The following is a 24,558-nucleotide window of genomic DNA, read 5'->3' as shown; positions in this document are numbered from 1 at the left end:
AACCAAACAACTTATAAATGTTGCTTACAATCAAATGATAATACTTTTTTTTTTTAATATATATATCTGAAAAACCAAGGTAAGCATTTCCAGAGAAATACTCAATTAGCATATTTAAGATTTTGGTTCTTTGATATCTCTTTTTTTTTTTTAAGGAATAACAAGAAAATATGTGAATCTAAGAGGCAATGGAGAAAGTAGGAATAAGAAAAACTGAAATATAGGGATGCCTGGGTGGCTCAGCAGTTGACTGCCTGCCTTCACCTCAGGATCCTGGGATCAAGTCCCATACTGGGCTCCCCTCAGGAAGCCTGCTTCTCCTTCTGCCTGTGTCTCTGCCTCTGTGTGTCTCTCACGAATAAATAAATATTTTTTTAAAAAAAGAAAAACTGGAATATATTAATTTTTGAATGATGGTGTCAATAATAAGAGCAACCACAAACTTATTTAAAGCTTACTGCAAACCAAACATATTCACTTGTTTAAACCCTGTGAAGATGGTATTATTTTCATCCATTTTAAAGCAAAAGAAACAAAAGCTCCAAAGGTGAAGTAATTGGTTGAAGGTCATGTATTTAATAAGAAAAATATGTAACCTGAACCATTAATGATTAGGCTATACTGCACTGCTAGAATAAAATAAAAAAATAAATAACTAGTCATTAGTAGATGCTGCAGAACAAAGCTGTCTGCTGTAACAATATTCAATGCAGTCCTAAATAAAGAAGGCTGAGGACATTGTAACTTTATAGACTAGACCAGTTTTTACTATTGTATTATAAATCTTACCCTTCACTGAATCTTCAAATAATGTCAGGAAATTATTATTGATTTATATCATGGACTGATAAAGAATGAACATGGTATCAATCATTGTGGAAAATCTCACAAAAGGGTCATTTCAAAATGAAGTCTAAAATATGATACAATTATGTATTAATAGGAAACTCAAGAAAAGTAGATCAGCTGGAAATCAATGGACAGTACTCAGAGAAAGAACCACCTTTAAATATTAAAACTAAGAGCAGTTAAGGGAAAAAGAAATTGTAAATGAAGTGAATATATTTCTGTAAAAGCTCAAAATATCCAATGAGCAGACCAAGTTAAAACAGATGGAAAATAATACTATTAACCATTTGACTTATAGCCTTCCAATAAAAAAAAAATATAAGAAAGGGAGAGATACTGAAATGGTGTTAATTTGCTGTTCTTGGGATGCCTGGGTGGCTCAGTGATTTAGCATCTGCCTTTGACTCAGGGTGTGATCCCGGAGTCCCAGGATCGAGTTCTGCATCAGGTTCCCCACAGGGAGCCTGCTTCTCCCTCTGCCTGTGTCTCTGCCTCTCTGTGTGTCTCTCATGAATAAATAAACAAAATATTTTTTAAGAATTTTGTTGTTCTTATAAAGAACAAGCCTTACCCTTTTCCAGCAGGAAGAATAAAAGCCCTACCTAAGTAAGGGTGCCTATTTTCTAAGAAACTCAAAGTGATTTGTAATCTGTTGTGATGTCTACAAGAGACATCAAAAGTACCACACTGCATTAGAAGTTCATGGCTAGAAGGGGACACAGACGTCATCCAGGTTGATGCCTTTCTCTTTCCCGGTGTTTGGATTAGACTCCACTGTCTAAATATGTTCACAGTTTAGTCACATTGAAGGATAGTCAGGTGGTTACTGAGGTCACTCTTAAATGATTCAGTCCACTAAAGTGCCAAAGAAGCCCATTCCCAAGAACATAAACTTTAAATATTTGAATATTTAAAAGCTAGATTGACTATTTATAGAGTACCTTTTGCAACTGTTGTTGCTAAAAGAATGAAGTAGAATTGCACCTAGCTAGAATCCTTATGCATATTTTCATGTTTTTAAAAATGCATTTTCAGAAAATAGGTTAAGGACAACATAAAATCTGCAATTTTTCTTCCAGCAGAAGAAAAGGAATAGAAATGGGTACAAAGAGGACCTGTATCTTTAAGTGCAAACACGTATTAACGTTATAAGGAAACAAAATGCTAATAGATCATTCTGATATGTGAATACAAAGATATCTGCCCCTCTCTGTATTGTCTACTTATTCGAAATATTTTATATATAGTGATAATATATTAAATACTACCCTGTGTACATATCTATGTGTGACTGTGTATATTTATGTATCGTGTGTGTGTGTCTACATGAAATCTGGACTGATTCACACCAGAATGTGAACACTGGCCTGCAATTCCTTGCCTCAAGTCTTTGGGGCCAGCTGGGTTTTGAAATTTGAACAGGTTGGAGTTGAGAATGTTAATTTGAGATACACCGTGTATATGACGTGATACCCTCAGTAGAGACTGGGGGCAGTAGTATCTAATCAAAAACATCTCCCTAAATGAACTGCCTAAAGACCTCACACAGGTTCAGGTGAGGTTAAGTTTTTCTTCTAAATTGTTTTTTCAAAAGCTTACCGTTTTCTAAATTTTAATTTTCCAAATTTTTGGTTAGAGATTGGACCTAGGGTGCCTGGGTGGCTTAGTTGGTTAAGCATCTGCCTTTGGCTCAGGTTATGATCTCATGGTCCTGGGATTGAGCTCCACATCAGGCTCCGTGCTCAGCAGGGAGTCTGCTTTTGTTCTCTCTCGCTCATTGTCAAAATCTTTTATTTTTTAAAAAGAGAGATTGTGGACCTATAATGGGCTTCTTAAATGATGAAAACTGAAGGAATTCTTATTTCTGTTTCTTATTCACATGCAGTTTCTAAAACAAACATACTACAGCCAAGTAATAGGACTAAGGGGGACAGAGCAGAGACTAAAAACTTCTCAGGGGTGAAATAAGACTTATAGCAAGAACCCAGAACCAATGTGCTCCCCTCAAAGGCCATCACAATTAAGCAGAGGCTGATTGGGGGTAGATTAGGAACTCCAACTGGGGAGAGAGAAAAGTCAACATGGTGAGCTGAGACTCCACAGACAGGAATGAAGATCTAGCAGAGCAGGGGGGTTTTTTGTTTTTGTTTGTTTTGTTTTGTTTTTTTAGAAACACATCACAAATCCACTGCTGCCCAATTATAAAATCCTATCAAACCATTGGTCAACCTACAAACCAGTTGGTATGCCCCAGATAATAAAGAGCAGTTTCACTTTGCACTGCAAAGCAAAACGCGAACCAGAACCCCAAAGGAAGAAATACTCCAGGGGAATAAAGAGGTTACCTTCGATAATGGTGATAGGTTAATGAGCGCCTGCAGGCTCAGAAAGGAATGGCAGGCGTTTCAACTCAAAATGTTTCTAAAATAACTGGTTCTAGCAGAAGACATTCTGGTTTAGTTTCATTTTTTTTTTTTATGAAGACCTTTAGACCAGCTTTAGGTTCACTGCAAAACTGAGGAGAAAGTATAGAATTTTCTCCTATAACTTCTGGCCCAACACACACACAGTCTCCCCATTATCAACATCTCCCGGGGTGCCTAGATGGCTCAGTTGAGCATCCAACTCTTGATCTCAGCTCATGTCATGATCTCAGGGTTGTGAAATCAAGCCCCACATTGGGCTCTACGCTGGGAGTGAAGCCTGCATAGGATTCTCTCTCCCTCTCCCTCCATCCCCCTACCCCACACTCTCTTGGAAAACAAAGGAAAAAACAAACCAAAAAATTCATCTCCTACTGGAGTGGGACATGTGTTACAAATGATGAACCACAAAAATCACCCAAGGCCCATTGTCTACATAATGGTCCATTCTTGATATTGTACATTCTATGGGCTTGGACAATGTATAACATTTGTCCATCATCAATCATATTATCATACAGAGTATTTTGACTGCCCTAAAAATCCTCTCTGCTCAGGACACCTGTGTGGCTCAGTGGTTGAGCATCTGCCTTTGGGTCAGGGTATGATCCTGGAGACCCGGGGTCAAGTCCCACATCAGGCTCCTTGCATGGACCCTGCTTCTCCCCCCTCTGCCTATTTATCTGCCTCTCTCTGTGTGTGTTTCTCATGAATAAATAATAAAATCTTTTAAAAATCCTCTCTGCTCTATCTATTGATCCCTCCTCTCTCCTTGCACCCAACCCCTGGCAACCACTGATCTTTTTACTTTCTCCCTGATTTTGCCTTTTCAGAATGCTATATAGTTGGACTTAGAAAGAAAGTAGCCTTTTCAGGTTGGCTTCTTGCACTTAGTAATATGCACCTGAGGTTCCGCCATGTTTTTTCATGGCTTGATAGCTTATTTCTTTTTAGTGCTGAATGATATTCCATTGTCTGGAGGTAACACAGCTTATTTATCCATTCACCTACTGAAGAACATCTTGGGATGCTTCTACATTTGGGCAATCATAAGGAAAACAGGAATAATTATTCAAGTGCACGTTTCTGTGTGGAAAAAGGACATTCTGTTTAATTCCCAATAATGTCCATTAACAATGGACTCTCAAAAATCTTCACGCTGAGTTTCATTCTAACTAAATGCAAACCTAATGAAAATAATGTTATACAGAATATAAATAAATGAAGCAAGGGATCAGACTGTTCTGAGTTTATTTGTTCTGTCACATGTAATGGAGATTGGCATTTACATGATTCCATGACTGGCCTTTACTATTTTCCTATTAAGAGTTACAGTTCATAGTATTCTTGTATTAGACGTGGGAGTGCAGTCATAAATATGGTCCTTGAGAATCAGGGAGTTTAGAGACCTGGGTAAAATAGCTTCTAATCTCTGAACCTAGAGTTCTGGTCAAGAGGAGACTTCCTTTCAAAACTAATATTTACTGAGTGTCTACTATGCCCAGGTAATGTCCAAGTTATAAACACAGCAATAATAAGAATTTTGTGTGTTTATGCCAGAATATCTTCTATGTGCTTCATATATAAAAATCATTCAATCCTCACAATAGTTCTAGAAAGAAGAGAATATTGGCTGGAGTCCACATTTATTCTCTCTTCCTCCTACTTCCATGAGCAGGAACTTCCCTGCAATAACACTGCTGTTACTGGGCTCTTAGTTTCTCCCATGGAGAGGAGGATTTAAGTGATTTGTGATGTTAGAAGAACAAACTGGATGTGCTAAACTCATGCTGTGTGTCTCCCATTCAACTCCCACTCTCTTTGGACACATTCACTCTGATGTTAGCTCTGGCTAATAGTAATAGGTTTCCCCCAAAGTATGAGTCCTGGATTTCTTTGGCAGAATTTGTTGTTCTTTGGGTGAATATGTTTATTCTGAGGTGAAGCGTTATTTAAACATATGGCTGCAGATTCTAAAACCACCTTCTCTAAAATATTTTTCTGTTTGACTTATTTATCTTAACTGGTTCAGAGATGAGGACCAATGAGGTACATTATTTATTAGCAGCTCCTAACACCCCAACAATGAACTTCACCCCCTATTTAACAGAAGAAACAATAAGCACAGAGGGATTAAGCAACTTCCCCATGATTGTACAATTGGCTTGAACCCTGGACTCCAGAGCTGATATTTATGGCCACCATTTTAGCTTTAATACTCAGACTTCCCTTAAGTATTGCTTTTACCATAACTATGGTTTTAACAGATAGGTAAATGTGAGGCTCAAAGATATAACAGTCACTTGGCAACCCAGGACCTTAGCAGAGATCAAGAGTCAGACCACCTAATTCCAAAGGCTGTGTATTTTCTGCTATATTCTATCACCCAATCTAGTTCCTAAAATCACTCCTTTCAAATGTCATCGAGAAGGAAGCCATATCCAAGAGGGTGGAAATGTGGGCACCAGATTACCTACAGTTGCCTTCTTTTATCACTAACCAAGAAAATGATATAAAAGATTCATAAAAATTATCAATATTAATAGGCAGCAGAAAATTAGGCATTAGAATTAAAATGTGAACATAGTCCAAGCTAGGTTTTTTCACCACCTCATATAATCTGCCATCCCCACTTTTAAAAAATAAATATTTTCCTATTAAATTACTTCTCTCTCTGTCATTGTACTTAGCTCTTTGGGTTTTTTTCTTGTCCTCCTATTCGATTCTTATCTCTACTTTCACTAAGTGTCCACACATAAGTCTTGAGCACTCAGTCAACTAACATCTGTACTCATCCCTGATTGTCAATATGTTTGCATTATTGATATCTGATAAATCTATGGGATATATGTGTTATATATGTGTTACATTGTTCTCTGAGAAATAAATTAGTATTACATTAGCATCACCTGATGAGTTGCATTAATTTCTTATGTGATTGCTTACCTGAAAAGGTAAGGTTGATTCTCCAGGCTTCACGTAGAGATTAATTTTTGCTTGTTTCCACTGAGATTTGGAGATTCCAATTAGATCACCTTGCTTTTGCAAATCCCCATCTAGTGATGTTCTTGTAAAAACTGAGAGATGTGAATGCTGAGACAAATGATACCAAAATCGCACCTGTTGGAAATGTTTTTGAATGACATAAATATCCCATTTACCTGTATCCAACAGATTTTCTATAATTAAAAATATCACAGACTATCCCTTCTGTTATATAATCTCAATTATTGTTTCCTCCAAATATACAAGCCCAGAAAATGCTAATTAATTATTTTATCTGCCTTTGCACTCTCTCCTTAAGAAAAGGCTTAAAGTGCAGGTGCCTGGGTGGTTCAGTTGGTTAAATGTCTGCCTTTGGCTCAAGTCATGATCTCAGGGTCCTGGGACTGAGCCCTACATCAGGCTTCCTATTCAGCAGGGGAGCCTGCTTCTCCTTCTCCCTCTGTCCCTGTGATTGACTTCTTGCTTACTCTCTAATGAAAAAAAGAAAAGAAAGAAAAGAAAAGAAAAGAAAAGAAAAGAAAAGAAAAGAAAAGAAAAGAAAAAAGAAAAGAAAAATGAGAAGAAAAGAAAAGAAAAGAAAAGAAAAGGAAAGAAAGAAAAGAAAGAAAGAAAGAAAGAAAGAAAGAAAGAAAGAAAGAAAGAAAGAAAGAAAGAAAAGAAAGAAAAGGCAGGTGGGCTCAAAGTGATTCTTCTAACTAGTATTTTTAACACATGCCACCAAGATGTCTAAAGAAATAGGACATTAGCACAACACTAAGACAAGTTTGAGGACACATTATTTGTCCACACCATCATGGGCAGTACCACCCTCTTCCCACAGAAGTTTCCATGGTCTTTCCCTCTGTGGAAGGACTCTTCTCTCGTTTCTTATAAATCTGGGGAGGTACACATTCTTAGTGTATAAATTCAGGCTTTACTTATACTTTTTCCTTGATGTCTCAAATACCAAACCAAAAAAAAAATATTTTCTTGAAAAATTATTTTCTCAGGTAAAAGAAAACTGTAAGGAGTCCTTTTCATTAATTCTTTCTCATGGGGACACTATCAAAGAACTTGGGAGCTCATATAACACTGTTAATTCATAATTTAATAAAGTAATAAACTATCCTTGAGGAGGGAGATGATCATTTCACCTCCTAGTCACTATTAGGGATGACATAATTAATCTAAGGTTTTGAGTGCCTAACTAGGTAGTAAAAAAAAATGTAAAGAATTATTTTAGTGCTGACAGCAATAACTACAACATGGAATTCAGGACTCTCATTTATTCAATCAATGTTTACTGAGCATTTTCTAAGTAAAAGGTACTATGTGAGGCAGAAATTAATTCCCCCAATGGCTGGATGATTCACTCTATAAAACACATTGACAAAATATCCATAAACACAAGTTTAGACTATTTTTTTCTTCTCATATCTTCAAAAAGTGCACTTTAGGAGTTTCTAAGAAAGCACAACATTCAGAGATGAAGAGTCTCAGAAATAAAATCTTTCTCTTTGGATTCAAAGGGATTCCTTTTCTGTTGCACTATATTTTAAAGTCTTGTTTTTTTTTTTCCTTCACTGCTATGGTTTTGTTACATGGACAGATACCTCCCATTTCATGGTACCAATTTCAGAAGAAATTCAAGTAAAAAAATATATATTTGTTAAGATTTGACAGAGAGTGAGCACGAGCAGGGGGAGGGGCTGAGGGAGAGTGAGAATCTCAAGCAGACTCCCTACTGAGTGTGGAGCCCAAGGCGGGGCTCAATCTCACAACCCTAAGATTACGGTCTGAGCCAAAAATCAAGAGCTAGATGCTTAACCAACTGAGCCACCCAGGCACCCCCTGAAGTCCCCCCAAAATTTTAGATGCTCTTTTAAAAAGTCATCTAGCTTAAAGAAGTATTCTCTGTTCCAAAGTGGTACACTTTTTTTTTTTTTTTTAAGTGTCTACTCAATTGCCATCACTTGATCAAAAAATATTTTCTGGTTGTCTACTACATTTCAGACTTTACTACCATGCTCTGCTAAACTCAGATAAGCAAGGCAGGTAAGTGAGAAATGTAAAGTCAAATGGAAGTGCTTGATTAGATCCTATGGGAGGGGAAGATTTAGGTTCCTCAACCACAATTACCTACTAGATCCCTGCAGAGTTTCAGCATGGTCCAAGCTTATTACTTTTTAAAGATTTTATTTATTTATTCATGAGAGACACAGAGAGAGAGAGTGAGGCAGAGACACAGGCAGAGAGAGAAGCAGGCTCCATGCAGAAGCCTGACATGAGACTCGATCCCAGGACTCCAGGATCACATCCTGGGCCGAAGGCAGGTGCCAAACCACTGAGCCACCCAGGGATCCCTGGTCCATGTTTATAAATAAGCAAAACAGAGCTTTAACCTTAGTGGTAAAAGAAATACATTTGCCCCATCAGAATAGCAAGCTGTCAAACTGTCATTCAGTACATCACCAATGCTAATGTATTCTAATAGTGTATTAAGAATAAATACCAGGGCTCCTGGATAGCTCAGTCAGTTAAGCATCTGTCTTTGACTCAGGTCATGATCTCAGAGTCCTGGGATTGAGCCCCATGTCGAGCTCCCTGCTCAGCTGGGAGTCTGCCCCTCCCCCCTCTCCATCTGCCCCTCTCTCCCACTCTTACTGTGCTCTCACTCTCTCTCAAAAAAATAAAATCTTTAAAAAATAAAGTAAATCCCAATGGGATCTATATTTAATAGGATAAGAACTTAAGCTATATTTAATTTACTCCTTTAACAGACTTGGCATTGTAGACAATTAAGGAGCTTATTAGCTCCTTAGCTAATTATAGACCAAGCTTTTAGCTTATTATAGACCAAGAAACCTTCCATAGATTTTTTTTTCAAGTTTAATATTCATAAGGGTGAAATCACTGAACAAAGTTATTAATACAGCTGTGATTTCAGATAGGCACTTGTCAAGTGTGCAACCTCTGTGGCTTTCAAGCTAATACACACTAGTAGAACACTAAGCCATGAACCCAAAATCATGATGTATGCATGAAGTCCTCGCAGAAACTATTAAAGCAGTTTGTGTTTAGTAGGTCTTCAGTTATTAGATATTTTTTTAAAAGAAGAAAAAGGATGAGTAGGACTATTAGCATCAATGCTTCAGTAAATATCTGTACTTTCCCAGAGAGTGAAAGAAGCTGCTCTGTGTCAGAAAAGGTATAAAGTATTAGGGGTCTTTAGGGACTCCAGAGTTTGATGGGGGGAGAGGAGGAAATGAAAAGAAAGGGAACAGGGACACCTGGGTGGCTCAATCAGTTAAGCATCTGTCTTCAGGTCAGCTCACAATCTCAGGGTCCTGGGATTGAGCCCTGATACTGCTGCTCAGTGGGGAACCTGATGCTCCCTCTGCCCCTTCCCACCACTCATGCTCTCAGGTAAATAAAATCTTAAAAAAAAAAAAGTATTAGAAAAGGGAACATTTAACTATAATGTATATATTGGCAAAGGTGTGAAAAGTGTGTGGCTATTCATATGTAACTTAATTAAAATGAAACTAAATAAAAAATCCAGTTCCTTGGTTACACTCATTACATGTTAAGTGCTCAATAGCTATATGTAGTTAGTGGCTATCATATTGGACATAGCAGAGAAAAACTTCCATTGCCACAGAAAATTATCTTTAAAAAACTATGAAACAGGTATATTAAAAGTATAACTATTTAAGATTTACTACTTATTTCAAAATGGATTTTTATGATTCACACCTGATTCATTAAAAAGTAGTAAGATAAATGTTAATATTAAATAATATTATTTTTCTTGGTTTTTCACTAAGACACAGTTTATATAGACACTGAATTACTATGTTCAAAGCAATTTCATATGGTTAAAAAAAATTTCAACAATGCATTTCCTTTAATTGCAAATTAGAGGGGGAAAAATGAAGCTCGGACTAATCTATTGGTTTAAATTGTATTCTCTGTGCATTATTTTATATATTTTTTAAATAGCCAATCATTCATTTTTAGAAAAGGAAATGATGGTTTTTTTGTATTAATAGTTATTGTACAGGTTATGAGTACAGGTGAATAAGCTGGAAAGTATGATGGCCTTGGCCACACCACTTGCTCTTTGGTTCCTGCAGGGCTTTGTGACATTGCCCAGAGGAGTAGCCAGCTCCACACAGGAGTAACTAGGCTCTCTGATACTTCACTCTATGAAGGACCTAACAGGGCATTATTAATGAGTTTAAAATAATTTCTTCCTCTATTTCATTCGATTTTGGTCTGTGCCCAACTGAAACTCTACTCTTCAACGGGTCTGCTTCTTTCCTCAGTTGTCCTAGAATTTTTCTTTCAACTACTCCCCTATCTCAGACTCCCTTGGCCAGATCTTCATACCCTCTCTCAATTGTATTCCAAACAGCTCAGCTATCTCTGCTTTCTCTGATTCATGTCAGAGTCTGTCTAGTATATGAAACATCTGTTTTACCTTCTGTTTTACCTTTAAGATCTAGAATAATAGTTTTAAAAAAAGAAGGAAAAAGAAAAAAGAAAAAGAGAGAGAAAAGAAGATATATGTAGCTCCTCAAAATTCAACTGGGACTAAGTTCGTGTTGGGAGGGGGATCATTCATTCATCACACACACACACACACACACCCTCTCAACATTACCACAGTGACTTTCCTGACTCCTAGTCATAATTATGTTTTTGCTTGAGTATTCTTCATCTGAATAAGCTTAATTAGAATCTTCGATAAAATGTAATGTTTTCATTTAAATGATTAGCCTCCATGTGTTTTGCTCATGTACAGGTGGAGAGTAATTGTTCAGCTTTTCCCCCATATACTGTTGCCCTCTCTAGAATACATCCCATACTCTAATGTCTATCCTTGGATTAAACAGAATAATCAGAGAATGAAGTGTGATTGTACCATTGCAAGCTCCACTCCATAATTTTTATTATTATTTTATTTATTTGTTTGTTTTTTGTTTTTTTGTTTTTTTTTTACTAAATTTTTCGACGTGAGTTCATCACTCTAGTTGGGGAACATTTTAAGACATGGCGTTTCAAAACTCAAGAGAATTGGGATCCCTGGGTGGCGCAGCGGTTTGGCGCCTGCCTTTGGCCCAGGGCGCGATCCTGGAGACCCGGGATCGAATCCTACGTCGGGCTCCCGGTGCATGGAGCCTGCTTCTGGCTCTGGCTCTGTCTCTCCTTCTATCTCTCAAGAATAAATAAATAAAATCTTTAAAAAAAAAAAAAACTCAAGAGAATTATTATTATTATTGTCATGGTGTACTTACCCTCTTGGAGCACTTAACACTGAATTGCTGTCAGAATGCCTAAATTGTCATTTCATTAGGGCAAAGCATGTACTTAGGTTGTCCCTATTCCCAGCATTGAGGGCTGTAATCAGCGAGGAACAGGTAAGCAATATGCGTGTACTGAATCAGAGAAAGAATGTTTACATTGTTATCTCTGCATACACTCAGGAGATGATTCTCAGGAGAACTATTTTTTTTGCTTTATTTTGTTATTTTTACTGCCTTGAATATAAACCAAATGATGATTCATCTGTCTCTATTGGTTGCTGGAAAACTTAGTTCAAACATATAGCTTGGCTCTAATAAACTTTATTTGTGGAACCAACCCATTTCTTGCCTCATCTACTTTTACCCTGATAACCTCATTCAGTCTTTTAAAAATTTTATTATTTTTTAAAGAATATTAAAACAAGTGCAAAACAAGTTGGGGAGGTTTTTTTTTTTTATTTTTAATAGACAAACACAAAGAAGGTTGGAAAGCAGAAGCTTTGTGTTATCAATCTTCCTGTCTTTAATTGTGAAGTCCTAAAAGTAATTTCGTACAGTAACTCAAATATGAGAACTCAGAAGGTATTAATACCTACCATAAATCTCCTTCATATTTGATATTTCCTAGTTAATTCAAAACAGTAACAGTATCTCAACATAAGTAAGAAATAGTAGCTTCTGGCTCCCATGTGTTCTGTTTGTCCTATCTCCTGGCCATTCCATGGAAAAATGCCAAGTTTCCAACAGTAACTTGAAGGGACTTTTGAAGCTTTTAAAGTTCGCATCTTGAGCAAGGAATGAGTGGGTGTAGGAAAATTTGTGCATGTTGATGCCATGTGCTGGCTATACAAAAAGCACAAGATAATTCACAGAAAATTACTAGCTTGTTGTTACAAAAGGAGACTCAAAAGAAAGCTTCCTGGTTTTAAAGTCCTTTCAAAAAAGCATTCCGAACTGTATTAGCTTCATGTGATTAGTTAGGGAAAAAATGTAATTTCATAAAATGAAGACTTTAATCATATCAAGGCACCCAAGATCAGTTATCTCCCTGCCTAACTTTACCATTTTATAATGACAAACATCTGCTATTCCACGAATATAACTATTATTAATATGTTCCAATTAGAAAGACTGGCTGGATTTTCTGATTACTCAAGAAGATAAGAATTTGGTTTGTTTGCTTATTCTGTAACTTTTATGAAAGAAAGTATTACATATTACCACAGACTTGTAAAAAAAGTAATACTATATTCTTAGCATACTCCTTTGGGAAAGAACATTAAGCTATGTGTATGTCAGACTATAAATAACCTTCTCTCGCTATCTAATTCTACTTCCTAAACCAACAAGTATGATCAAGTAACCCAAATATCCCTCCCTCCAACTCAGAAGTCCTAACATTCAAGCAGATACAGACAAAAGAGTAAAAAACAAACACCTCTTCTGGCCATCTGTTGACGGCTCTTCAAAACACTTTTCTAAAAAGCAAAGCAAACCACTAACTCAGTATTTGAGGCCTTGGGAGGTTGAGTACTTGGTTCTGAGAAATAAATCAGCAAGGGTCTAAACTGCTGAGGATTTCACTGAGGCCCCACCACAGCTAAGTTCCAAGTTTAAGCAACAATAGAGAAAAAATGCTCCCAAGTGGAAACAATCATATGTTGAAACAATCCCAATGACCACAAATTAATGGCCACCAGTATACAACAATGGAAAATGTAGATCATCTTTCAAAAAGAGATGTTTATGATTTCTGATTTCATCTCAGAAATTTCTAAAAAGCCTTAATGTTTGCTTTCAAATTTCTGCAGAACAGCTAGACTTAATACATTTTATTGTTTTGTATCCAATGCCTTATGTATATAACAATGGTGATCACATCACTTCGGCATATGACCTTGAATTAAAGCTAAGCAAGCTTGTAAACTACTTTTACAGAGCAAGTAAATGCTTCAGGAGTTCTCAAAAAAAAAAAAAATCTATATCTATCACACAGGATTTAATTGAAATCAAACAAAGGAGAGCAAGTATAGAGTGCACTGGGTGAAGTGGAAGTGGAGTCCAGGCAGTTACTTTAAATGTAATCCCCACAGAGAAATGGGCAGGGAATAACAAGGGGGAAAAAAAGAGAGACAGAGGACAATCCACTAAGAGATCTGAACACTCCCATTTAGATTTATATCAAGCTGAACATATAATTAGATTTATTCCTCTGAACAATATATAATTTGTCACCAGGAATGCCTGCATAAACTGCTGGACCCCCACATTTATGGATGATGAATTTAGTGTGCAGTAGTATCGATATGCATTGTCTTCTGATAACTAAAAAAAAAAATGAAATACACTGAAATCCTGAGGGCTTAGAGGCTTTCTAGAACTCTCTAAAGGACTGAAAAGAAGGCAAGCTGAATAGAAACATCAAATGTGGGTGTTAGTTCTATGGAAAATAGCAGAATTCTGTTTAGTGAACACCTATTATGTGGCAGATACTTTATTTAATGACATTTTAATCCTGACAAATGGGGCACCTGGGTGGCTCAATGGATGAGTGTCTGCCTTCAGCTTAGGTTGTAATCCTGGGGCCCTGGGATTCAGTCCCATATCAGGCTCCCTGTAGTGCTTCTCCCTCTGCCTATGTCTCTCTGTGTCTCTCATGAATAAAACCTTTTATAAAAAAATCCTGACAACCATGGGAAAAAGGTACACTAATATTATGCTTCCAGTGCAGACACAGAGCCTCAGAGTAAATATAATCTGTGGCAGAACTGAGGTTTGAACCAAGTCGGCCTGACTCAGAAGCCCTTCTTTGCTTTCTACTCTCTATTGTGCTGGCGGAATGGACAGAGTCTGTATGGTCTATGTTTACTGGGCACCGCCAAGACTAACTGAAAAAAAAATAAAATTTCACAAAATGTAATAAATTTTTTCTGCACATACTTAATCCATCTTTATTCCCCTTTTCATCTTACTTTCCGCAAGCCCTTGTTTGGCTTATTTTATTTTACATAATTAAACTTGTGGCCAAAATGATCAGCAGTTTTGGCAATATGTAGCCACAGCTTTGGATTACTAGAAGGACTATATGGGAAGAATACAAAATGACAGAAATATTCTTTGATAGGCCCCAAAAAAGAACCATTTAAGTTATATGTTGCAAATGGTCTTTGGAAGGACATGACATTTCATGTTGAAATAGCTCATATAAATCCTCAGTTCATCATGAAAATGGCAGTAAAACATAGCAGGCATTTACTGGCATAAGTAACCCACACCTAACAGTTTACACCACAGAATGGCCAATGGAAATTCCAACAACTGGTTACCTGACATGGGGTGGAAGCAGTGAGTGCTTTTATAAGAATAGGACTTCCAAGTTTGGTCACTCTTGGAGATTGATGTGATCTAAAACAAATGAATGATCCTACCAAAAAAAAAAAAAAAAAGGAAAAATCACATGGATATAAATTCTGAAATCAAATTAAATGAAGCTTGTAAGCTTATAATTAGATATTCAACATGCCCTCATGAAATTCTCATGAGAGCATTATTTTTAAGTTTCTTCACAAAGGACGTGAGCCTGTGGAATGAGTTTGGTTTCTCCTGGGGCTTACGTGTTTCACATTGTTGTCTGTGCTACTGGGGATGAAAGCTTAATTAAAGATCTAATCTGAGCGTTAACAAAATAACTGCTTTTAGATTTTAACTACAGTGGATGTGCTCATGGCAAATGTACAGGGGGATAACATCTCTTAGCAGCTCAAAAGATCACACATTGGGAACTGCTGTCAGGGGTAGTTTCATTGAATATTAAAAATTTACAAGGAAGGTTATGTGGAACAATGTCAAGGCCTGATTCTGCCCTTTGATAATCAGGAAGTGATACACAACTTGGAAAGCACAGTATTTTGACTGAAAAATACCATATTCAGAAAGTGATTTTCCTAGATACAGGGCAATGCTCACTACACAGAAAGGAAAGGATTTCCAAAATAAACTGTATTATTTTATAGCTACCACCACCTGTTTAACCAAGCAATCAAAGTTGCAAATGAGCAGTATCATCTCTGAATTAAAAAATAGAACCAGTTTATATGGGCTTTTTTAAAGTAGGCTCCACACCCAATGTGGGGTTTAAACTCATGACCCTGTGACCAAGAGTCACATGCTCTACTGACTGCATCAGCCAGGTACCTCTATATGAGCTGTAAGATTCCCAACACCGGGATCCCTGGGTGGCGCAGCGGTTTGGCGCCTGCCTTTGGCCCAGGGCGCGATCCTGAAGACCCGGGATCGAATCCCACGTCGGGCTCCCGGTGCATGGAGCCTGCTTCTCCCTCTGCCTGTGTCTCTGCCTCTCTCTCTCTCTCTCTCTCTGTGACTATCATAAAAAAAAAAAAATTAGGGAAATGGAAAAATAAGAAATAAACTTCAGAGTAATGTCACTCATGACCATAGATATAAAATTCTAATTATAAAGTTATCAATTACATTTGAGATCCTTATAAAAAATATGTCCTGACTAATCAGAGCTTTCCAAGAATGGAAGCTGAGTTTAATTTAGCTGCTCTATCAACATAGTCAATCAGATCAACAAATCAAAGGGTAAAATCAGACTCAGATCAACAAATAATGAGAAGACTGAAGAAAAAAATAGCCATTCCCAATTTAAACAAAAGGAAATATTAAAAGTAAACAATTAAATGAAGACTAAGATCAACTCCAAAATAATATCCCAAATGGCAAACAACAGAGCTATTTTAATTAAATAAGAAACCAGAGATTTCTATCCTTATTAATTACAGATATTACCTTAGACTAACATTGTCTTATAGGCCTAGTGAATCTGATAGTCTTGAAAATAATAAATTATAGTAAACATAATAGAAAATAGAGTTCTCATGTTTTGCCAATAATAAAATAGTAAAAGTAGAAACTCCCAAGGCTTCTATTTTTAAATAATTACAAGTATTAATAAGAGAATTTGGTAAAGTAAATAGAAACAGATATTATTTTTTTAACTTTAGAATAAGACCCTAGATTTAGAAATGGTGAAAAATATTCTCCTCACAGTTACAGCAATACAAAAAAATATGTTTGAATAAGTTTAACAAGAAAAGAACAGAACTTTAATGAAGAAAATTATAAAAACTTGTGGAAGACCATAAACCCTCTGATTAAATAGAAATAACATAGTTTTAGATGAAAAGATATTAAAATATTAATTTAATGAAAATGTATTTGAAAGCTAAATAAAATCCTAAGAGAATTTTAATATTTAGAAAACAAAAGGACTTCTAGGAAAATGTCTCTGGATTTACTTTCTTATAAGTCTTCTATGCAGAATATACTAAGAGAACAATGGGATAATAGTATATCAAGGAGATTGTTCCTGGTAATCTGAATTGTTCCATGTAAAATTCCTGTACACAAAAAAAAATTAAAAAAAAAATAAATTCCTGTACACCCACAAACCCAGAAGGGTGACATGACTACATAGTACACTAATTAAAGAATGAGGGGGTCAGCCTCCATGCATTACACTGTCCGTGCCAACCACAACCTTACCTTTTGCAAAGCATGCACCTGCTTTTATTTTTTTTAAATATTTATTTATTTATGATAGTCACAGAGAGAGAAAGAGAGAGAAGCAGAGACATAGGCAGAGGGAGAAGCAGGCTCCATGCACCAGGAGCCCGATGTGAGATTCCATCCCGGGTCTCCAGGATCGCGCCTTGGGCCAAAGGCAAGCGCCAAACCGCTGCGCCACCCAGGGATCCCAGCACCTGCTTTTAATGCAATGGTCTAGAAGGGACTCTACATGATCTGAAAACATGTAGAAACCAGATTTATAGATATAGATACAAATATCATGAACCAATATTATCATATATAATAAAAATCATGAATACCATAAACAAAACCAAGTAAGATTTGGTTCATAAATGCAAAGGTGGTTTAATTTTTAAAAAATTCACCTTATGAACAAACACAAAAGATAATGATGATCATATGATTATAATGATACAGAAAAAAATCTGACAAATTTTAACATAGGCTCATATATACACACACAAAAATACACTATGAATAGAAGGGAACGTTTTTATCTAATAAAGCGAAACAATTTTTCAGCAAATATAGCACTTAAGGTTGAATTACTGAAAATTTTCTTCTGAAATAAGAAGTATAGCAGCTATCATCAGTTGTATTTAACATTTGTCCAGAGTCACTAGCCAGTTCAATGAAACAAAAACAGAAGGCTTAAGATTTAGAAACAAGGAAATAAAAATCATCATTTGCAGAAAAAATAATTGTGAACCTAGAAAGTAAAAAATTTTAAAAATTATATATATATATATATATACACACACACTCTTAACTATAATAAAATTAGCAGTTATTGGATACAAGATCAATATTTAAAAATATAATTGCATTTCTATATAATAGCAACACCAAAAAAGTTAATATAACTTATAATAGCTGTAAGCATATCAAAAACCTAAAAAAAATTAGTGTTTTTTAAATCTACACACCAAAAGTTTCAGAACATTTAGAGAAATTAGAGATGACCTAAATAAACTGAGAAATTAGAGACATTTGAAAAGATCATTTGTCAATAAAATATAAGGGTTACAAATAAGAAATCACTTTATACCCACAGATTAGAAGAATTTTAGAGAATATAATGCCTACTGCTGATAGACAAATGAAAAAAGGCACTCCTATTTCGTTAGTGGAATTTTAAGTATTAAGATTTAAGGGGAAAGTACATCTTAAAAATATATAGTGCCAGTCATAGTCATTTACTGCGTGGAAATGAAAGCATCCTATATAAGAAAATGTGTACAAGAATGGATCTTGCAGCACTCTCATGATATTGTCACTCAATAGGATAGATACATTTTGCCATATCCAGACCAAAGAATTTAAGCAAGCAACAAATTAGGCTGCTTCCACTTCTAGGCAATGTTGAGTATCAGGGACAAGATTCAGTAGTCTTGAACTAGCCAAAAATAAAACAAAACACACAGAAAAAGACACCCATACACGATGCATTAGACATTGGTTTATGTAGCGCAATGAAAATATAGGAACACAGGATAATGATCTCTCAGAGAGGAAAAACAATGAGCTAAGCCACACTATTTCCCTAGCTTACCACCTAAATAGAATTTCTAGCTCTATGTAGAAAGGTAGGAGCCAGAAGGAGTATGGTGGTGTCTTTAAGTTGAAAAGATGGAGGTGCTACTTTGGGGAGACTCAAGTGACTAGAGTTCATAAGGCAGCATACCAGGATGACAGGGCTGCAAAGAGAGAGGGGTCCAGAGATCTGCAGAGTCTCCTCTTTCCCCAAATCCCCACCTGAGCAACTGACCAGCGCATGGACGTGAGAAAACTATCTGAAATGGGCCACTGGAACATTTCCCAGAGGTCACAATGGGCCAGAAATGGAAGGCTCTTGTACCTATCACCAAAATGAAAAAAAAAAAATTATACAAAGGGATTGGATGGAGCACTCAAGTCAAATGAAAACTTATGTCCAAACAAAAACTTGTATGCAAATTTTGCAGAATATTCGTAGTGACCAACATTTAGGAAGAACCCAAATACCCTCCAACTGATCAATGGATAAACAAACTGTGCTTTATCGATGTAATGGATTACTACTCAGCAGTCAAAAAGGAAGGAACTACCACTGCAGTCAACAACATGGATGAGTCTCGAATCCATTCAGCTAACTGCAAGACAGATAGACTCCAAAGGCCACATACTGCAGGATCCTATGTATAGGACGTTGTGGAAAAGGCTAAACCATAGGGATAGAAATCAGATTAGTGGATGTCAGTGGCTGGAAATGAGACAGACGTGGACTACTAAGCTTTGGGAGGGAGGAATGGAACTCTGTTGTATCTAGAGTTTTCTGATGGTTACACAATTATGTATGTTTGTTCAAACTCAGTGAAGGTTGAATTTTATTGCATTTAAGTTATACTTTAACAGATGGACAAGGCCCTCAGATACCTGGGTGGGGTGCCATGAATGGCAGGGTCCCTGATACTGAAGGAGGCAGGCTGTGCCATCATTTTTGTAATGCCCTTCCCATAATAAAGTCTTCCAAGAGGTCACACCACTAATAAAAATATATATCATTATATATTATATAATTAAATTATATATTATATAATTTAAATATTTATATAATATGTTATAATATAAATATTATAATATAAATACATTAAATATATATAAAAAACAGAAAAAGTAAAATACAAAAGGACTGATGACTTGGAGGAATTGCCATGAGCTATTTTAATAAAGGAAACAAGATAGAGATAATAGCTACAATAAGATCTCATTCTTTGGTAAAAACAAACAGTCGCCAAAATACCTATAACTTTAAATGTATACATATCTATTATATATACATATGTGGGCATGAGCATAGATAAAAGTCCAAGATAATTAACATGAGTTGCCTGTTTGGATATTTAATAAGGTAACAACTAAGAACTGGAAAATAAGAACCAACCAAAGAAAGAAGTTTAGAAAAATCAAGATTTTACCCTAAAAAGAAGAGCTAGATAATGTCAAGCTGTTCATCTCTTACATAAAGTTACATTTAGGAGTGTACATATAGGAGGAAAAATACTGACTATTAAACAGGTTTTTAAAGAGCTGTAACCCACAGACACAAATGTCTAAGAACATAATAGGTCGATATAAGTCTACAGTCTTAAATGTGGGAACCATGAGTCTGACCCTGCTGCCTTTCTCCCAGAATTCCCACTTCATTTGTCCTTGCACTTCCTGGTACTGATTTTTCCCCTCCTCATTTATGATGTAAGACCACTAGTGATCATCTTTAAGTTTGATAACGACAATGATAGGTGAAGAAGAACAGACTGGATGGCCGAGGTACTCCCTGATGTGGCCCCCTTTTTTTTTGAGATTTTATTTATTTATTCATGAGAGATACAGAGAGCGAGGCAGAAACATAGGCAGAGGGAGAAGCAGTCTCCCTTCTGGGGAGTCTGATGCGGGACTCCATCCGATGACCCTGGGATCACAACCTGGATCAAAGTAGATGCTCACCCATTGAGCCACCAAGATGCCCCTGATTTACCCTTTCTAGAGAACAGCTGTAATTTCTTTGCTGCTCTCACTTTCAATTTTAAAAGCCATCCCTAGTTCTATCAGTTTATTGTTACTTGTTAACATTGTTTATATCACAGATAAAGAAAAATGCATCCTTCAATATTTAACAAAGGGGACCTTTTAGAATCATTTTTAGCATAAATCATCATTAAACAGTAATTATAAGATGTCAGAAGACTGCTTATAAATGTTTTCTAATTGCCAAAGTCCTGGTGGTATTCCTAGTTTTCTGACCAGAATGCACAACAAATAGCTTTTAACATTGAATAGGCTTTTACTCTACAAAAAACCTTCCCAGGCATTACTTCATTTAATCCGCATAATAATTTTACCTAAAGGATACTTTGATTTTCCCTATTTTCTAGCTGGAAAAAAAAAAAAAAGAGTACAAAGGCATTTAGCAGATTTGTGCAATGTCAACAACATCCTGACTTAGCCTTGGGCAACCAGTGCTCTCTGCCACCCTGCTGTGGGAGACGTCTCCTAAGGCCACCATAGGCACTGAATAGCTTCTAGAATCACTGCATTGGTTTAGCCCTGTATATGGTTTCCCTAGGACTTCCACCCATTCATGGTTTTCTACCCAAGTCTTGCACACTCTCTATTCCCCTCATCTCAGCAAGATTATTTTTTTTAACAGAAAACTGATTTATTTGTAACACAGCCCACTCCCAACACTTTGATAAACATACATGTAGAAAGAGTCACACTTAGCCATTTAGCCAAAGGCAGAGCTTCATGGCTCCCAAACAGCAAGCCCATCTCTCCCAGGGACCCAGGTGCAGGGCCAATCTGAACACACCAACAGGCAAGCTCCCAATGAGGATGGCCCTTGGTCTCAGCGTCTCACTCTTCCCGGACACCTCTTAATCATAACTGCAGGGGTGCCTGGTTGGCTCAGTGGTTGAGCGCCTGCCTTCAGCTCAGGCTGTGATGATGGGGTCCTGGGATCGAGTCCCACATCAGGCTCCCCACAGGGAGCCTGTTTCTACCTCTGCCTATGTCTCTGCCTCTTTCTGTGTCTCTCATGAATAAATAAAATAAATATGCAAAATAAAAAACGCTTCTTAACTGCAGCCTTCTACCCCCCACCCCCCACCAAGCCAAGTCCCAGCCTCTGAGCCACTGGAGAAGCTTCGTTTGCAGGATCATCGACATGCTTCCGGCCTTACAGAAAGTGTTGCAACTCCGCCTTTTAGAGCAAAACTAATTGGTCACATGCTTTCATAGACTGAATGGTCACCATGGTCCTCCAGAGAAATTTCACATTCCTAAGCCCTCTGTAATTCCCCTTTCCTCGCCTGCTTCATCATTTCTGTACTCTGCCCAAGCATGTGTCTCTCAACTAGAACCACCTGCAACTCTCCCATCCTCTTCTAGCATATTCCCTCAATTAGAACATCTCCCTTGGCAGCTCTCCTTCCTTATTTCACCCTTTCTGGCAACTTCTCATTTCCCTTCATGCTCAGTTCAGGAGTCACCTCCTTCAGGAAAGCATCTTGATTTCACCTGAGTCACCCTCCATCTCATATAAAACATTTATTATATCTTATTGCAAATCCTCATTTATTTGCCTTGGTTACTAGCCCTCAGACCACCCCAAAGGCAGGGAGAATAGCTTCCATCTGTGCACCCCAGGTCTAATATAGGATATATTCTCAGTAATTGGTTTTAGAAAAGAAAAAGAAACAGTATATCAGCTTGAGGAAAATGGACTATTAACTTAGAGTTCCAATAATTAGTCCTGATTCACACTTTAATCCACCACAGAATCTTAAAAAAATAAGGTTCATTGGTACAAAAAGAAAAATTAGGACCTTACAGCCTTGTCAACTAAACTGGGTTTACAGTTTTAGACAACAGATGGATGGCCAAAGTCTCACTCCCTATTCCCTTGCATGCTTCCCCACCAACTTCAGTTTCCAATGGTTGTAATTTAAAATACTGTCAACACTGTTAGTTCAAGCATACCTCTTTGGAAATCTCAAAGGAGAAATAAATAGAATAATCTCCAAGGGAGCTATATGAGCTTAAAGAAGATCGACAGTACAGTTGTATTATTATAAAGTTAATATGAGACTCCTGTACCTAGGCAATGACATCCACACAAATTAGAAAAAGAACAAAACCCTTCCGATTTCCTTGGAGATTCACAAATCCTTATTGAAATGTTATGTGTCCTTTGCTCTATTTTAAGAAGCGATGTAAAAATTGTAATGGTGGTTAAAAATACATGAGAAAGGGGATCCCTGGGTGGTGCAGTGGTTTAGAACCTGCCTTTGGCCCAGGGCGTGATCCTGGAGACCTGGGTTCGAGTCTCACGTCGGCTCCTGGTGCATGGAGCCTGCTTCTCCCTCTGCCTGTGTCTCTGCCCCTCTCTCTCTCTCTTTGTGACTATCATAAATAAATAAAAATTTTAAAAAATAAAAATATTTTTTAAAAAATACACGAGAAAGAAGATTGTTACAAAGAAGCTTTCAGAGTGATTACATTGCATTCAAGTATTTGTCGATTTATTTTTATAGATAGTGCTAAACCTCTGTTCTCTATTTCCAGAAAGAAGATTAAACTATTTTTTCCTGTTTTGCAAAAATTGGGTTGCTCCAAAAAGAAAGCAAGGCTACTGTACATGAGTTTTGGCAATTAGAGGAAATTATCGGAAGACCTGCCCCCCTCGCCATGTCTTCAACCCAACCTTGTAAAAAGTGAGACAACAAAAATCTTGGTTATTGAAATAATACTCTTTTCAGGAAACCCAATTAATTTCAAATTATCATGTTGGAGAGTTTCCAGCAAGACACACCAGAGTCTCACGCATATGGTCTATAACTAGAAATGAAAACGGATAGTATCATCATTTGGCAACATGAAAGAAAGGCAACAAAATGTTTTTTAGGAGGAAAATATCCTATCATGACTTGTGTTTGCCATGTGATCAGCATCCAGAAGGTGGTTCTCTCCACTGGCCAATCCTTTCGTGACTTCCCAGTGTGACTATTCTGTGAGAAATGGCTCCCAGCTGCAGAAACCAGACTCAAAGTCACACATGAGATGATTTGCTGCTCCACATGGAAAACCAGTGAAGAGAAATTAGGTAGGAAACTTAATTCCTGAAACACTGATTTCATATTAGCCAATCAACTCTGGAGGGCTGAATGATCATTTCACTTTATAATAAATGTTTTCTGATTATCCGAATAGCTTTACTTTTTCCAAAAGCATAACTTTCCATGTGTTGGGTGAGGTATCACCCTTCTATATGCTTCTAACTAAAAGTCTGGAACATTTCATCCTAGCTGGCCATCTCTATTGTACTTAGAGTTGCAAGGTGAAACTACAGCTTTTCAGGGAGTTAACTGATTCATCTGCCAAGACTAACAAGATTCGCCTGCCGAGTTAGTAGTTTTAAAAAGATCCATTTGAAAGAGCGGTATGGATTCTGGACAGCTGAATAGTTTGTGGCTGGCACCTTGGTATTCATTCCCTTATGCTATTTTAACAGTTTCTCAAAAAAAAAAAAAAAAAAGTCGGGATCCCTGGGTGGCGCAGCGGTTTGGCGCCTGCCTTTGGCCCAGGGCGCGATCCTGGAGACCCGAGATCGAATCCCACGTCGGGCTCCCGGTGCATGGAGCCTGCTTCTCCCTCTGCCTGTGTCTCTGGCTCTGTCTCTCCTTCTATCTCTCAAGAATAAATAAATAAAATCTTAAAAAAAAAAAAAAAAAGTCTAGGCACTTTGGAAATGCAGGTAAATTAGATACTCTGACCCTTGCTTTTGTTTGCCTCTTAATACACAACTAAATAGTTGGGAAATAGTTAAGTTTCTTTGATCA

The 24,558-nt window shown here is 37.0% G+C and overlaps 1 protein-coding gene across 1 annotated transcript in view; it reads right to left on the bottom strand.

Moving 5' to 3' along the window:
• The window catches only part of LOC121497722 (MAM and LDL-receptor class A domain-containing protein 1-like), a 417,847-nt gene that overhangs the window by 145,684 nt on the left and 247,605 nt on the right, over positions 1-24,558 (bottom strand). The window contains 4 exon segments of the mRNA XM_041767461.1: positions 6,219-6,392; positions 14,893-14,990; positions 15,761-15,887; positions 18,935-19,037. Coding sequence (XP_041623395.1) covers positions 6,219-6,392; positions 14,893-14,990; positions 15,761-15,887; positions 18,935-19,037 — 502 coding nt within the window.

The sequence above is a fragment of the Vulpes lagopus genome, chromosome 8 (assembly GCF_018345385.1).
Source record: "Vulpes lagopus strain Blue_001 chromosome 8, ASM1834538v1, whole genome shotgun sequence".
Classification (NCBI taxonomy): domain Eukaryota; kingdom Metazoa; phylum Chordata; class Mammalia; order Carnivora; family Canidae; genus Vulpes; species Vulpes lagopus.
The sequence above is the reverse complement of the archived record's forward strand: the minus strand, read 5'-3'. Positions and strand labels throughout refer to the sequence as shown.